This window comes from Trichomonas vaginalis, chromosome V, assembly GCF_026262505.1.
Source record: "Trichomonas vaginalis G3 chromosome V, whole genome shotgun sequence".
In the NCBI taxonomy this organism is placed as follows: domain Eukaryota; phylum Parabasalia; order Trichomonadida; family Trichomonadidae; genus Trichomonas; species Trichomonas vaginalis.
In genome coordinates, this window is record NC_067207.1 from 18,714,203 (window position 1) to 18,727,947 (window position 13,745).

The 13,745-nt window shown below is 34.4% G+C and overlaps 6 protein-coding genes and 2 pseudogenes across 8 annotated transcripts, besides 2 other annotated features; 6 read left to right on the forward strand and 2 right to left on the reverse strand.

Annotated features, from left to right (window-relative positions):
• Positions 1-1,690: 1,690 nt before the first annotated feature.
• Positions 1,691-1,805: a mobile genetic element.
• Positions 1,806-13,745: part of a mobile genetic element that runs on past the window's edge.
• TVAGG3_0361410 lies at positions 2,166-5,374 on the forward strand (annotated as a pseudogene). The gene has a single exon. A coding segment is annotated over exon 1 (3,209 nt).
• On the forward strand, positions 7,509-8,045 carry TVAGG3_0361420 (protein of unknown function, DUF4106 family; the record flags this gene model as incomplete). The annotated part of the gene is made up of 1 exon (XM_051231452.1): positions 7,509-8,045. One exon carries the CDS (start codon positions 7,509-7,511, stop codon positions 8,043-8,045), a length of 537 nt encoding a protein of 178 aa, XP_051101182.1.
• TVAGG3_0361430 lies at positions 8,293-9,886 on the forward strand (annotated as a pseudogene). Its single transcript has one exon. A coding segment is annotated over exon 1 (1,594 nt).
• Positions 9,924-10,355, forward strand: TVAGG3_0361440 (uncharacterized protein; the record flags this gene model as incomplete). Its single annotated transcript, XM_051231453.1, has 1 exon — positions 9,924-10,355. The coding sequence occupies one exon, from the start codon at positions 9,924-9,926 to the stop codon at positions 10,353-10,355; it is 432 nt and encodes a 143-aa protein (XP_051101183.1).
• TVAGG3_0361450 (uncharacterized protein) lies at positions 10,391-10,810 on the forward strand (the record flags this gene model as incomplete). Its single annotated transcript, XM_051231454.1, has 1 exon — positions 10,391-10,810. One exon carries the CDS (start codon positions 10,391-10,393, stop codon positions 10,808-10,810), a length of 420 nt encoding a protein of 139 aa, XP_051101184.1.
• TVAGG3_0361460 (uncharacterized protein) lies at positions 10,827-11,291 on the reverse strand (the record flags this gene model as incomplete). Its single annotated transcript, XM_051231455.1, has 1 exon — positions 10,827-11,291. The coding sequence occupies one exon, from the start codon at positions 11,289-11,291 to the stop codon at positions 10,827-10,829; it is 465 nt and encodes a 154-aa protein (XP_051101185.1).
• Positions 11,328-12,203, forward strand: TVAGG3_0361470 (protein of unknown function, DUF4106 family; the record flags this gene model as incomplete). The annotated part of the gene is made up of 1 exon (XM_051231456.1): positions 11,328-12,203. One exon carries the CDS (start codon positions 11,328-11,330, stop codon positions 12,201-12,203), a length of 876 nt encoding a protein of 291 aa, XP_051101186.1.
• Positions 12,647-13,471, reverse strand: TVAGG3_0361480 (KilA, N-terminal/APSES-type HTH, DNA-binding family; the record flags this gene model as incomplete). The annotated part of the gene is made up of 1 exon (XM_051231457.1): positions 12,647-13,471. One exon carries the CDS (start codon positions 13,469-13,471, stop codon positions 12,647-12,649), a length of 825 nt encoding a protein of 274 aa, XP_051101187.1.

Here is a 13,745-nt window from a genome sequence, read left to right on the forward strand (position 1 = left end):
TAATCTTTGTAAAGCATTTTGAAGCTTCTGATGAATACAAACTAATGAAAACATTACCCTTATATCATAAGAATAGAAAGCTATAATCGAATACAAAGTATTACTTGATCTTTTGAATTATACCTATTAGCTGCGGATAGCTTTTGCATTCTAAGTATCCTAGAGCGAACACCTTATGCACAGTGGATGCCATTAAAAAATAATGTAACATATTCAAAATTGAATTCTTATAACATAAACCGAAAAAATTCTGAACTTTACATTTTTACTTCCCTTATCTAGTTTCGAGTCGAAGAACGATTTTAGTTTCATTACTTCAACAAATCAACAGCCGATTTGAAATGATAAAAGGAGGGTACAATTCGAGAATTCCATCAAGAATGGACAGAGTTTTTCCAAAATTCAGAACAAGGAACAAATTACTCTTCGAAAAGCCAAAAACTTAGTTCAGAAGATCAGAATTATTATATCAGCTTTTGTAATTTTGGCACATTACTCACAGAAGGTGCCATTAACTTTAAGACTTTGAAAGATACAACGAAAACTCTTATTGAAGATACTGATTTTTATAACTGCTCCAATACCATAGGAGAAGGAGGAAGTTTATACTTCTCCACAGAAGGCGAATGTGTCCAAAATCGAATTTGTAGTTTAAATTCTAATTCTGCTAATTCATGGATGTATTGTTTTGTTGATATCAGTAATATTGCTAAATATAAGAATAAAATATTAAATTCTTCTATTTCTGAAAGCGGAAATTTATATAAAAATAAAGAAGGAAATATTCATCTAAAAAAAAGAGAAATTGAAATAAATTCTATAAATATTTCTTATACTAATATATATAGTAATAGTTTATTTGACATAGGATACTTTAATTCTTCATCTAGAGCATCATTTTCCACATTTAGTAATATTACTGATACATGGCCATATACTAGTTATTTTGCTTATTTTTATGATTCATCAGAAACATTATTGATTAAGTCATGTAACTACTTAAGTAACAATTTACATGTAATAATAAGTTCTACAGATGCATGTATTCATGTAGTTAATTGTAGTTTCATCAATAACACAGGTAGAAATTATTATTTTGCTTTTGATTCTTCAGGTAATATGACAATTGATGGATGTTACATTGATGAAAGTAATCCTAAAATAGAAGGAGAAGTTTATTTCACAAACAACGAACCAAATCAAATCGAAATAGAATTTCCAAATTTATCATGTGAATTTGATATTCCTAAATCAAAGAATGAAGAAGAAAATGAAATCATATATTTCAACAGAAAGAAAAAATTCTTCAAAAATCTTCATTTTTGTTGCTTCAATCATTTGTTATTATTTCTCGAAAGAATTAAAATATCTCAACATAATTCATAATTAATATCATTCAATGAGTTCTCCTTCGCGAATCTTGCATGCACATGGACCTGAATTGTCGTTTTTCGTTGGCATGGAACACTCACATGGACTATGAAATACTACATCTTTCCTTGGATGATCAAAATCTTATTTTGATATGTTCGTGATCTTTTTGTGATTAACTTGAACATGAGGTAAAAATACATAAAAATCAATTTATATTCAATTGAATGAGCTAAAATTCAAAGTTCTGGTGTTTGATATCTTGACCAACTTTGATTTCAAGATTGTAAATTTCAAGTTGGAATTACTTCAACTTTAAGGGTGCACTTACGCCCCTATGACACGGCCTTCAATTCAGATGTTTAAGGTTATTTTTCAATGGCCCTTTACACCCGTTGCCAAAAATTTGAATCAAAGTAAGATGGGCGTAAGTGAAAAAAAAAAAAAAAAAAAGTAGTGGGGCTTCCAGGCACTTCGTGCCCTCTAGCCCCGAAGATGTTTAGTATAATGAAGTTTTTTTTTTTTCTTGGGATGGCCTTCCAGGCACTTCGTGCCCTCTAGCCCATAAAAAGTTTAGTATAACTTTGTCCGGACAAGTAAGGGCCTAACGTCGCTACAGGAAAAGTTACGGGCGTTCCAAGGAAGTATACTTTGAGAAGCCTTTTCTCCATTTTAAAACAAGATCGGACGGTTATTTTACAAAACTGACAACACTTTGACCGAGTAGTTTTTTGTGCTGAACAAAAAGTGTCATACAAACAACCGTCAAAAACCGCTTTTTAACTTCACTTAAAATGCCACGTAAGCTACGTAAGAATATACGTAAGAGGAAGGGAGCATTGAAACATCCAATAGTAAAACTGACACCACAACAACAGTTGCAACAACAAATTATGAATGACCCCACTATGTTGCAACAAATGTCAAGCAACCCTATGCTTTTAAACCGAGTTATTGGTGCACAGAGTGGAGGTTTAAGAGCGGCACTTTTAGCGAAAATGGCAGGCTATGGTGGAGCTGCAGACGGAACAGCTTATAACCCTCAAAGTCAAATGAATTTGAGTTCACTCAAAAATCAAATAACAGATGTCAAAAAGTCAAACATAGACATACAGAAACAAATAAGTGAAAACGAAAAGAAACTAGAATATGACAGACACACAAAGAAACTCAATGAGTTAAACGTAGAGAAAAAGAAGAAAGAAGAACAACTGAAAGAACTAAGTACAGAGGAATATGCGAAAAAAGTGTCAGAAAAAGCAGCAGAAGTAGCAAAAATGGAACAAGATGTTATAAATTTGAAAAACCATACTACTCAATATAAAGTACTGAAAGATGAAGAAATAAAACAAAAAAGCCCTGAAGACATATATGGATAGCGATGAGTATAAAAAAGAAGTTGAAGCAAATGTAAAGGCAGAAAAACTTTTACAGTTGCAAAACCAAACCGTACAGTATGAAAACTTAGCACAAGAAAGTAAAAATAACGACGCAGCCATGCAAAGGCAATGAAAAGCGCAGAATATATAAAAGCTAATAATGACTGGTTAGATGCCCAAGCCAACGCTAAAGCAGCCCAACTTATAGGTCAATAAGGACAAAAATACAAGCGGATGAAGACAGTTCAAATGAAGCTTTAATGAATGCTGACTTTAAGAACGCCTTCGAAGCTCTTCATAGTAAGGTGAAACTAGTGAACGACTTCTCATCTGGAAAGAAACTGAAGTCTGAAGGTTTCGACAAAGAGTTAAGAGAAGTAGCACAAAATATGACGAAAATAACAGATGCAGCAACGAGACAGGCAGTTCAAAGTGCCTATGACGCCGTTAGAGCAACTGTTGTGGAAAGTCAAGAAAAAGAGTTACAACAGACCAAAACAGACCTAGTAAATGCTTTCTTAAGAACGAAAAGTCAGGTAGGACATTATGCTGCAGATGGAACATATGTGCCAGCTGGTGGAACTTATATACCAGCTGGTGGAACTTATATACTAGCTAGTGGAACTTATATACCACCAAACCCTCCAAGAGAAGCACCTGCACCAGGACTACCTAAAACATTTACATCGTCACATGGACACAGACACAGGCATGCACCAAAACCAACACAGCAACCAACAGTTCAAAACACTGCACCACAACCAACAGTTCAAAACACTGCACCACAACCAACAGTTCAAAACACTGCACAGCAACCACAAACAGAGCAAGGACATAAAAGAAGTAGAGAACAAGGAAACCAAGAATTCTTAAAAATGCTTAAGGAAAATTATGGTTACCCAGATACTCTTGACTTTAGTGACAGATATAAAGAAGCTATTAGAAAGTTCAAGGAAGGAAATACTGACCAGAACCTATTTAGCTTTATGGTTCAGCACCAAATGGGATATAATTTCAAACCTGGAAAATACAAGCTCGCTAAGGGATATGATTTAATAGCATATCATCCAAATGACATGACTGAATTTACTCCGAGATATTTGGTGTCAGAGATAAATGATAATTCAACTATCTTCATGAAACGCGTAAAAAATAGAGACGGAACGAAAGAAGAAAGGGTTATGAATGCGGATGGCTTAAATAGGGAACTTGTTAAAAACGGTCTCGGAATATATGAAATGCCAGCAGATGAGGTACAAGAAACTCCACAGGAAGAAGTTCAGATACAACCAGACATGGAAGAAATAGTTCAGCAACAACAGCTAGAAGAGCCTGAAGGAAACGAACAAGTCCCTCCTTTGGAAACTAACTTCACAGAACTAGATGAAGATTTGGAACAGCCGAAAAATCTTGACCCTCAACAAGAGTATGCGGAGAATATGGAATCTTTCCAAGAGTCTAAGAAAAATTCGGCTGACATAGTAGAAGAATATCGAAAAATGTTCGCCGACATACAAAAGACTCCAACATCAGATGAAAATATTCAGCATAGAATGGAAGAACTGAAAGAAAGCGTACGCAAATACAACAATCCTTTTTACTTACGACCATATAACGTTCAATCTTTGGCTGAACTCGGTGAAAATAAAAGGTTAAATTTCAACAAAACATATAGAAATGAAACATTGTTTAAAGTTCATTCAGAACCTAACCAATATGGAAACAAACCTACTTTTGTTTCTGCAGACTATGGAACTACAATGAGATGGGGTCATAAAGCTAATCCGGATAGGTGGTTCATAAACTTACAACCACAATTCCAAGAAGTTGTAGACGCAATGGAAGTGAATGGTGAACCAGATATAGCTGGTATTTTCAGCGCGGCTTTAATGCCATTGAAAGATATGAAAGATGCAGATATTTTGAACCAGTATGAAATGAACATGGCTGATGGAAATATAACACCTGACGTTCTAAAACATTTATCTCAAAGAACTACACAGAACCATAAAGATGGTATATTTGGTGAAGAGTTTAGAAAGAAAGTTAGGGAGATAGAAGGAAGAGAACCTATTGTACATGACCTTGCAAACGAAAGTTTGCAAAATGTCATAAAAACTTACTTTGCAGACAATGAACCGAGAAGGGATGAATATTTAAGAAAACTCAAATGGACAGTACCAAATGAAATGTTAGTATTGAAAAACATGTTCCTTGACAAAATAAAACCAACTACAGAAATAAATGACGCAAGACTGAAACATTGGGTAAAAGCTTTCCCATTCACAAAAGATATTGTTGGTAACATGGAAAGAAAACCAGAATGGCTACAAAAACATATATTTGGAAACGAGCTTATTCCATATGGACAAGCTCTGTTTGAAGAGCTTGAACCGGAAACTCAGGAAAGAGTCATGCAAACAATACGCGAAGACTCAAATACAAACTATGACAAAATCTTTCTAGGATATAGGTTACCTGAGATGGGCGACCAGAGCCCAAAGGCAAAAAGGACATGGGAAATTTACAACATACTAGGTGAACATGAGGCAAAGATGCAACAACTTAAAGCAGAGGGCAAGTTACCAAAAGCGACACAAAAGAAGAAGAGTAGAACAAAGTGAAAGTAGTGAAGAAGTAACTTCATCTAGTGAAAGTAGTGGCAATGAAGGAAAAAGAAGAGTTAAAAACTCAGTCAGGAAGAAAGTAAAGCTTGGTACGAGTGGGTTCTATTATGATATATAAATCCAACTATTCTATATTTTTACCCATATGAAATGTACGCCGCTCAGAATATAACGCCAACAGTTTTGGATGCCATGAACGGAAATGTTTCCGAATGGTATAACGAATGCGACAATGCCATTAGAAGGTCAGAAATAGTTCCTGGAACTTACGAATATACAACTGCTGTTTCTTATGGAAACGTAGGTGAGTTTGGAGAAGGTTCTTCAACAACAGTAGATATTGCTTGCGACAGGTTTCATATTATTTCTATTGACAACTCATTCTTATACGTGGAACAAGACATTGAAATAAAACCTTCTGCCAAGTTGTCTGACAAGAAAGGTTGCAATGGAATTTTCTATGTCGGATACCAATATGCTCCAGAAGTTTTCATGGGATATAAGATATATTCTAACTCTGACTTAGTTCAAACAGTAACATGGGCAAACTATGAATGGTTCGCTTTGAGAAACTCAGTACAACCACAAGCTAGAGAACAAACAGACCAGTATGCAAATATTGAGAAAATAAGAAGACTTGACCCTAACGTTCCAGGAGTTTATGTTAACCTTTCTGGTTCAGATGGAACTGCTGCCACTAAAGTAAAACTGAAACTTAGAGTTCCTTTGTCATCTTTCCTCATCTTCAGGTTTTTAAGATACTTGCCAAACTGGGCAGGAAAAATTTCTATTGAACTTACTCCAAGCAAAAATAACTTAGTCATTGCACCAACACAAGACCCATTCAGCATTACTGTAGCTGGAACTGGTGGAGCCAAGTTCTGTGACTTTTGCAAAGACAAAGTTGACTTAGACTTTGGTTTCTCAAACTTCAACAATGAAGTAAACTATTATTTCAATGCTGCTGGAACTGCTTGGGACCCAGTTAAGTTTACATGCGAAAAATTTGAATGCAAGAGAATAGAAAGCAGACTTGCAGTCTATATGTTGGACCCAGATATTTCAAATGCTTTAGCTGCCAAATATATTGCAGTTCCACTTATGTTCCCTATACACCAAATATCTGTCAAAGACTTTGCAGGTGAAGTTGGAAACCAAAGTGCTGACCCGGGTGCAAGAACAGATATTGCTTTAACAACTGCAATGAAACATGCAGATACTATGTTTGTACTGTTCAGACGAACTATAAATGACTATTCTTGTTTCTACAACCCCGGTATTAAATATCATATAAACATAGATGGCAAATATTATCCAAGAGAAGAATATTCTACAGTTGAGGATATGAGGTCATACAACTTGACATTAGATGCTATGAACTTTAACAACAACTTCACAACAACCATTAACCCTGAAATGCAAAGTTCTATTATGCCATATGTGAAAGTATGGACTCATACAGGAGGTCAAAAAACTCAATATACAAATGGAGACCGTTCAAACTTTTGGCTTGGCATTCCATTTGCTGACTCAGAAGACTTTATGGGTGGTATTTCAACTGTTGGTACTGTACAAATACAATATACTGGTGACAGAGACGGTCCAGATGAACTGAGAGCAAAGAAGTTTACAAAACCAATAGCACTTTTCACGGAAGATGCTCTTTTGAAGATTCGTTCGATGAAACCTGCTGGGGCTCCTCAGATTGGCATAACGACAGCTTCCATCGAGCAGATTTTGGCAGCAGGTCAGTAAGTTGTTCTTGAACTGACTTCTCTCCGTCAAATATTGACAGTACGCCAGTTTTGACATAATATTGTAAGATAAACTTACCTTTAGAAATATCTGTAAGTTTTGTTGTTATATTTTTGTCAACGTCAAGAACTTTCACCATCTCGGTTATACCAACTTTCTTTGCTTTATGAAAATATTTAGGTTCAGCAAAGACTGCTATTCTATAACATTTTCCATTGTTTGTATAAAGAACTATTCTGTCAATGTATTTGTATTGTTTGTGTGTGTAAACTTTGTTCTGCTTCAATTCGAAGAGATACTCGAATACGTCCATATTTTTATTCTAAGTAAAATGTCATTTCCGAAAAATAGAAGCGTGAGTGTTTCAAAAGGTTTAATGGCGGTGGCAGATGTGAAGTTAAATTCACCAACTCAAACAAACAGTCAAAGTGTTGTTGTCAATGTCAAAGACAGAGATGTTGAAGTGGGGAAACCATACGAAGACGAAGATGGTATAGCAATTGTTCCTGTAAAAGAACAACCAACATATCCTGAAGTTAGCAGAGACTTAAGTTCTGTTGCAGATATTCGAAATGACTACCAACAACTTAAAGACAAACTTCAAACTCAGGAGAAGATTTGTCAAGCTTTAGGTATAATGTTAAACTTGGTCGAACACAACCCTGTAAAAGTGAACTCATATGTCATTGCACCTCATGAAGTTTTGAAAGAACTATTGAAACTTTTGACAGAGGCAGACGATATAAACATCAAAGAAATAGAACCCGACATTAGTTGCTGTGGTGTTTCATATAATGTCATTGACAAGATATACGTTATGAAAGGAGGTGAAACGTTGAACTTAAAGTATAGTTTCCCAGACGTCATAAAAATATTTGACGACCACAACATTTCATTAAAATTTATTTGCTAAGTAAAAATGTCAAAACTTCTTGAAAGATGTTTGAAGAAAAATAATATAGACTTTATTTCATGTAAAGGACTTTACACACTTTTGAACGATATGAAAGACCCTGTTTTGTTTGTTCGTGTAGACAAAGGAAAGTTCTATGTCTTTACAAAATATTTGAACTTCTTAGACAGAGAACTTCAAGAAACGCCATGTGAAAGTTTAGATGAAGTTCTTCTCCACTTTCAGAAAAACTTTTAAATATATATAAATGGCAGAAGATATAATGGTTTATACTATTACGACTAAAAACCCTGAGTCATATAATTCTATAACAACAAACTTACAAAGTCCTCAAGGACGATATTGTAAACTAACCTTAAACACAATGACGACTAAAGCCTGTTTTGCTCTTTTGACACCAGAAGACTTTATTGTTGTGAATGGTAAAAAATACTCCTTTGAAGATACTTACTCAGATATACCACCAACAGGTTTTGTTGACTTATTTAATACTTTAAGTACGGGTGTAACATGTGCTGCAACTAGAGCAGGTTTCATTATGTTTGGATGTCCGACTGAGTTTACTATAAACGATATGAGCTATAATACAAAACTTATTTCTGGTTTTTACTACCAACAGTTTCCTATAACAGGAAAAGGTGTCATACAAGGAATGTCTGTTCCATTGACTTTAAGTACACCAATCTTATATATTGTTTCAAACTTAGGTTCAAAGTGTTATTCGAATGTCGACAGAAACTATTATGACCAAAAGATACTTATGCGTATAAACAATACTTTCTCTGCTGGTTTGCCTATTGTTCATTCGAATGCAGAATTTTCAACCTTAGTGAACTCAAACACTTTGGCAAGTATAACGTTGACATTAGTTGACGCAAACTTTGTTCCTGTAAAACTTTTATGTCCTATGTATTTGTCAATGACGGCAGAAAGTTTCGAATTGGAAGATGCAACTGGTGAAAGTATTGTATTACAAGAACAACTTCAACAACAAATAGCTCAAGAACAACAAATGCAACAAATGCAACAACAAAGTCAAGAATAAAAAAAATATTTTTTTTTATTTTTATAAAAATGTACAGAATAGATGTTTCAGATTTTTATGACTTCCAAGCATTCAGAAATATGTGTCCATTTCGAGACTATAACAAAGCAGTCGAGAATTTGAAACGTTTAGTCATTTATGTCGACTCTGCCCCAGAATGTTATGTTATGAAAGAATGGGATGTAGTCTTTAACAAACCTAAAGCGACAATAGTTTCAGAACAAGAATGTAGACAGAAACTTAAGAAAATAAAAGTCGTACAAGTTGGCATGAAGATGTTAGATGCTTGGGATATCTTATTGTCAAAGTTAGAAGATTTTTCAGTTCGAGGTATAAAGTTCTATACACCTTCTCCAAACTTCTATTCTATCTTCACTGGATATAAATATGAACAAGTAGAATGGAAAGAAAATATTATAGAAGCTTGGTTAGACCATGTCAAAGAAATTATATGCAATGGAAACGAAAAGGTTTATGAGTATATCTTATGTTGGTTTGCAAACATCTTACAACATCCAAGTGCTAAAAATGAAACTGCTCTCATTATAATTGGAAAACAAGGAACTGGTAAGAACACATTCTTTACAGATATTTTGTGCAAACTGTTAGAGGGCTATTCGAACCCGAATATGACAAACTTAGAAAACATCTGTGGCAAGTTTAACTCCTCAATAGAGAATATGAAACTTATAGTTTGCAATGAACTTCAAAGTATAGATACAACAAAAGTTTTAAACTCAGATGCTTTGAAGAGTCTTATAACAGACAAAGTTGGAGTTGTTGAAAGAAAGTATAAAGACCAAAGAGTTTGTGAAAATGTTGCAAACTTCATTATGGTTTCAAACAATGCTGTTCCGATGAAGTTAGAAAGTTCTGACAGAAGATATGTAGTTGTCAGAACGTCAGATTCTCATATGCAAGATACAGAATATTTTGACGACTTAGCAGAAACTTTGACATCTGACTTTTACAACCACTTGTTCTCATATTTTATGACATTAGATATTTCTAAGTTCAATCCAAGACAAATTCCACATACCGAAGAGAGACAAACATTGTTAGAAGCAAACAAGAGTGTATATGAACTGTTCATAGATGAAACTGACTTTGTGTCATTAGATGAAAGGTCATTGTACGATTCGTATAAACAATATTGTCAAGAATATGGTTATATGACAGCGTCTAAACGAACATTCTTGGCAAATGTCAAAAGTCTTTTAGACGTACAGAATGGTGTATATACAAAGAAAAATTTTTATGAGTAAATTTAAAAAAAATAATTTTTTATCCGATAGAAAAGATGACAAAATTCATCTCAGTAAACAAGTACATGTCAGGACTTAAAGAAGAACTAGACCCATTCACATATTTGAATGTTTACTTCTACCATTTTGAAAAGTCTTCATTCAGCAAAGTTTGGAACATCGAACCAGTTAAGTTTGCTATTGTGACTAAAAATGGTGCGAAATTTGAAGACTTAGACATAGAAGGTTTGTTAGCAGTCAAAGAAAGTTTTGACAGAAGGTTTTCAAACCTTAAAGAAGGCAAAGCATACAAACTTGTTATACCTTATGAACCAAAGAAAGCAGACGACTATGAATATTATGAGTCTAAGATAGTTGAAGTTCAAGGTAAATTGGGTAAAAAGATTTTAGAGTCTAAGCCAGTGTTTGCTCCTAAAGAGGAAGAGAACATTGACATTGACCCAGAAATGTTCTAAAAATAAAATTTTATTTTTACATGTCAAATTTCTTTTTCTCTGGAACTGGTTCAGGTTCTTTCTTCTCTTCTACTTTCTTCTCTTCTTCTACTTTCTTCTTCTTTTCTCTCTTCTTCTTCTCTGGTGGAGTTATGTCAAATTTCTCCGAACCATATTTATGTAAAAGTTCTTTGTCCTTTAATAGCTCATCTATTCTGTTTTCTATTTCATCTTCAAGAACAGCGCATGTGTCTTCTTTGCATTCTAAGAACTTTTGTTGGACTTCATCTTTCCAATCGGCGTCATCTCTGTCAACAAGTCTGTCATTGACAAATTTTAAGACTGCTCTTTGTAATGTTTTATGGTTCTTGTCATATTCCCAGAAACAGAACTTTAGAACAAATTCACCTTTCTTGTTTACACTATGTAAGATTTTATGGTCGACAGATGTTTTGCTGTCAAAAAGTTTGTCTCGAATATAGATAGCGAAATCGCTAGACATTTTCTAAAAGATAAAAATTTTAATTTTTCTAAAAATATGTTAGAAAAAAAGTTTGCTGACATTGACAAGAAATTTGAGAATGTTTTAAATAAGAACAAGAGGAAGTTAGAAAATGCTCAGATAAAACCCATACATGACAAGTTCTTATTTGCTCAGAATGGTATAACAGGTCTAATTGCACCACCTGGGTCGGGTAAGACTTTCACTTATCTTAAAATGGCTGCACAACAACAAGAACTAGATGAGAAGAACCCATTCTATGAGTTAGTTGTTATTTGTTCGACTTCTGGTCAATTTGACCAAACCGTCAATTCGTTCAAAGATATTATAAAGAAGTCTAAGTTAGTATGTATAAAGGATACTGAGTTGTTAGATTGGATAAAGAAGTACCAAAGAAGAGTTTTGAAGTATAATGCTATAAATGAGTATATAAATTCTAAGTTTAAAGACCCAAATGAGGAAATGCAGAGAATATTAGAGAAGAAACACTTCAGAAACAAACAGAAAGAGATAGAATACATTTCGAAGAAATTGCAATCTTACGATTGGAAGACATACCCTCATAGATGTCTTCTTATCTTAGATGACTTTGCTTCTCATCCTTTGCTTAAGAATAGAGAACAAGATATGTGTCGAATTCTTAAGAAGCTCAGACACTTTAACATCTCAGTCGTAATATGTGTACAGACAGCAAAGAGTTTAAGTAAGGATGTTAAAAGAATACTGACTGACATTATACTTTTCCCCGGATTGTCCGAAGACGATTTCATGGAACTTATGAAAGAGTCCATGGCAGGTAAGTTTGACAGACATGAACTATGGGAGAAGTACAAAGTCATACAAGACCCTCATACTTCTTTCAGAATTCATATCTACGCGAACAAAGTTCAAATTGTAAAAAGTCAAGCTTGAAAAATGTAAGTGTTTAGTCTTAGTAAGTCTGTTGTGGTGCTGGGGCTGTCGGTTCTTCTGGCTTTGGAAGGCATTCAGGAAGAGGGACGTGAGACATTCGTTTGTGTCCTGTCGGAAGGAAGAACTTTTCCTGTTGTCGGGAAAAACTTTTTCTGTCGGAAGGAAAAATTTTTTCTGTTGGAAGGAAAAACTTTTCCTGAAGTTCGACCAAAAAGTTCTCAATTTTCGAAAATTTGAATGGTTTACGGACGGACAACTGGAAAATTTTTTCCTGTCGGAAGGAATTTTTTTTTCTGTCGGAAGGAAAAACTTTTTCTGTCGGAAGGAAGAACTTTTCTTGTCGGAAGGAAGGACTCGGAATGCCAGAAGGATTTGACAAGGCAATATACTTTATAGAGCTACCTGAGCCATCTGAAGTCAAGCTTGAAAAATAAATGGTTCATTTACCCTACTTGTTTGAAGTTGTCAAAATACTCTGTTATTTTTTCCTTTAACAATGGCAAATCTTCTTTGAAGGTAAGTATTGTACAACCTTTCATATCATAGTGTGTTTGAGGTAACGTATCTTGAACTATTTGTTTCACATCTTCATTTGGGGTCATTGAAATCGGTAAGTTTTCGCGATAGAACCAATTTCTGTCAGATTTGTAAATCTTAGCAAGGTCGTAAAAGCTTTTGTTGTTTCTTCTGACTAAATGCAACATAACCATATCTTTATCTTCTTCATTTTCCATCTCTTCAGTATAAATCATATACTTATAGTTCTTTTCCTTTCCTTTTGGTACCGAACGTGGTATTCTTTTCTGAATGTTTTTGTCTTTTGCTTCAATGACTTCATCTTTTGCTTGAAGTTTCTTTTCCATCTCTTCACGTTCTTGTCTATGAATTTCGTCAAGAAGTCTGTAAATATACCAAGCATAACGAGGCGAAGCCCACATTGCAACAGCATTTACAAGAAGTCTATGTACATACCAACCTCTCAAACCATTTGGCAAATTTTTACGATTTTCATGTGTTTTATGCATGGCCGAAAAAAGTCGGTCTAGAGAAATTTCACTCAAAAGTTCTTGTGTGCTTTGGTTTTTGAACCAGTCGTCTGCGTGTTTAGTATCTGGAGCAAAACATGCTGTCAAAATACTTTGCATTTGGTACATATCGTCTTTGACCGAACGAATGAGACGTAACTGTTTGTTAAACTGAACCCACTCATATTCTTCATTTATAGCTTCATGGACTATAACTGTTGTTGTGTTCTCTGTTGTTGACATATCTGTCCTTACATACAAAATAAAAAAATAAATAAAAATAAAACTAACTTTATTTTTTCTATCTTAAGGAAATTCATGATTTTCATGAGTTTTAGGCGACCCCGAAAAAAGTCTGGGTCGCAATTTTTCACGATTTTCATGAGTTTTAGGCGAGTAAGATTTTTTTACCTACTCGCTGTTCTTCATGATTTTCATGAGTTTTAGGCGACCAGGTTTTTTTCCCTACTCGCAATTTTTTACGATTTTCATGAGTTTTAGGCGACCAGGTTTTTTT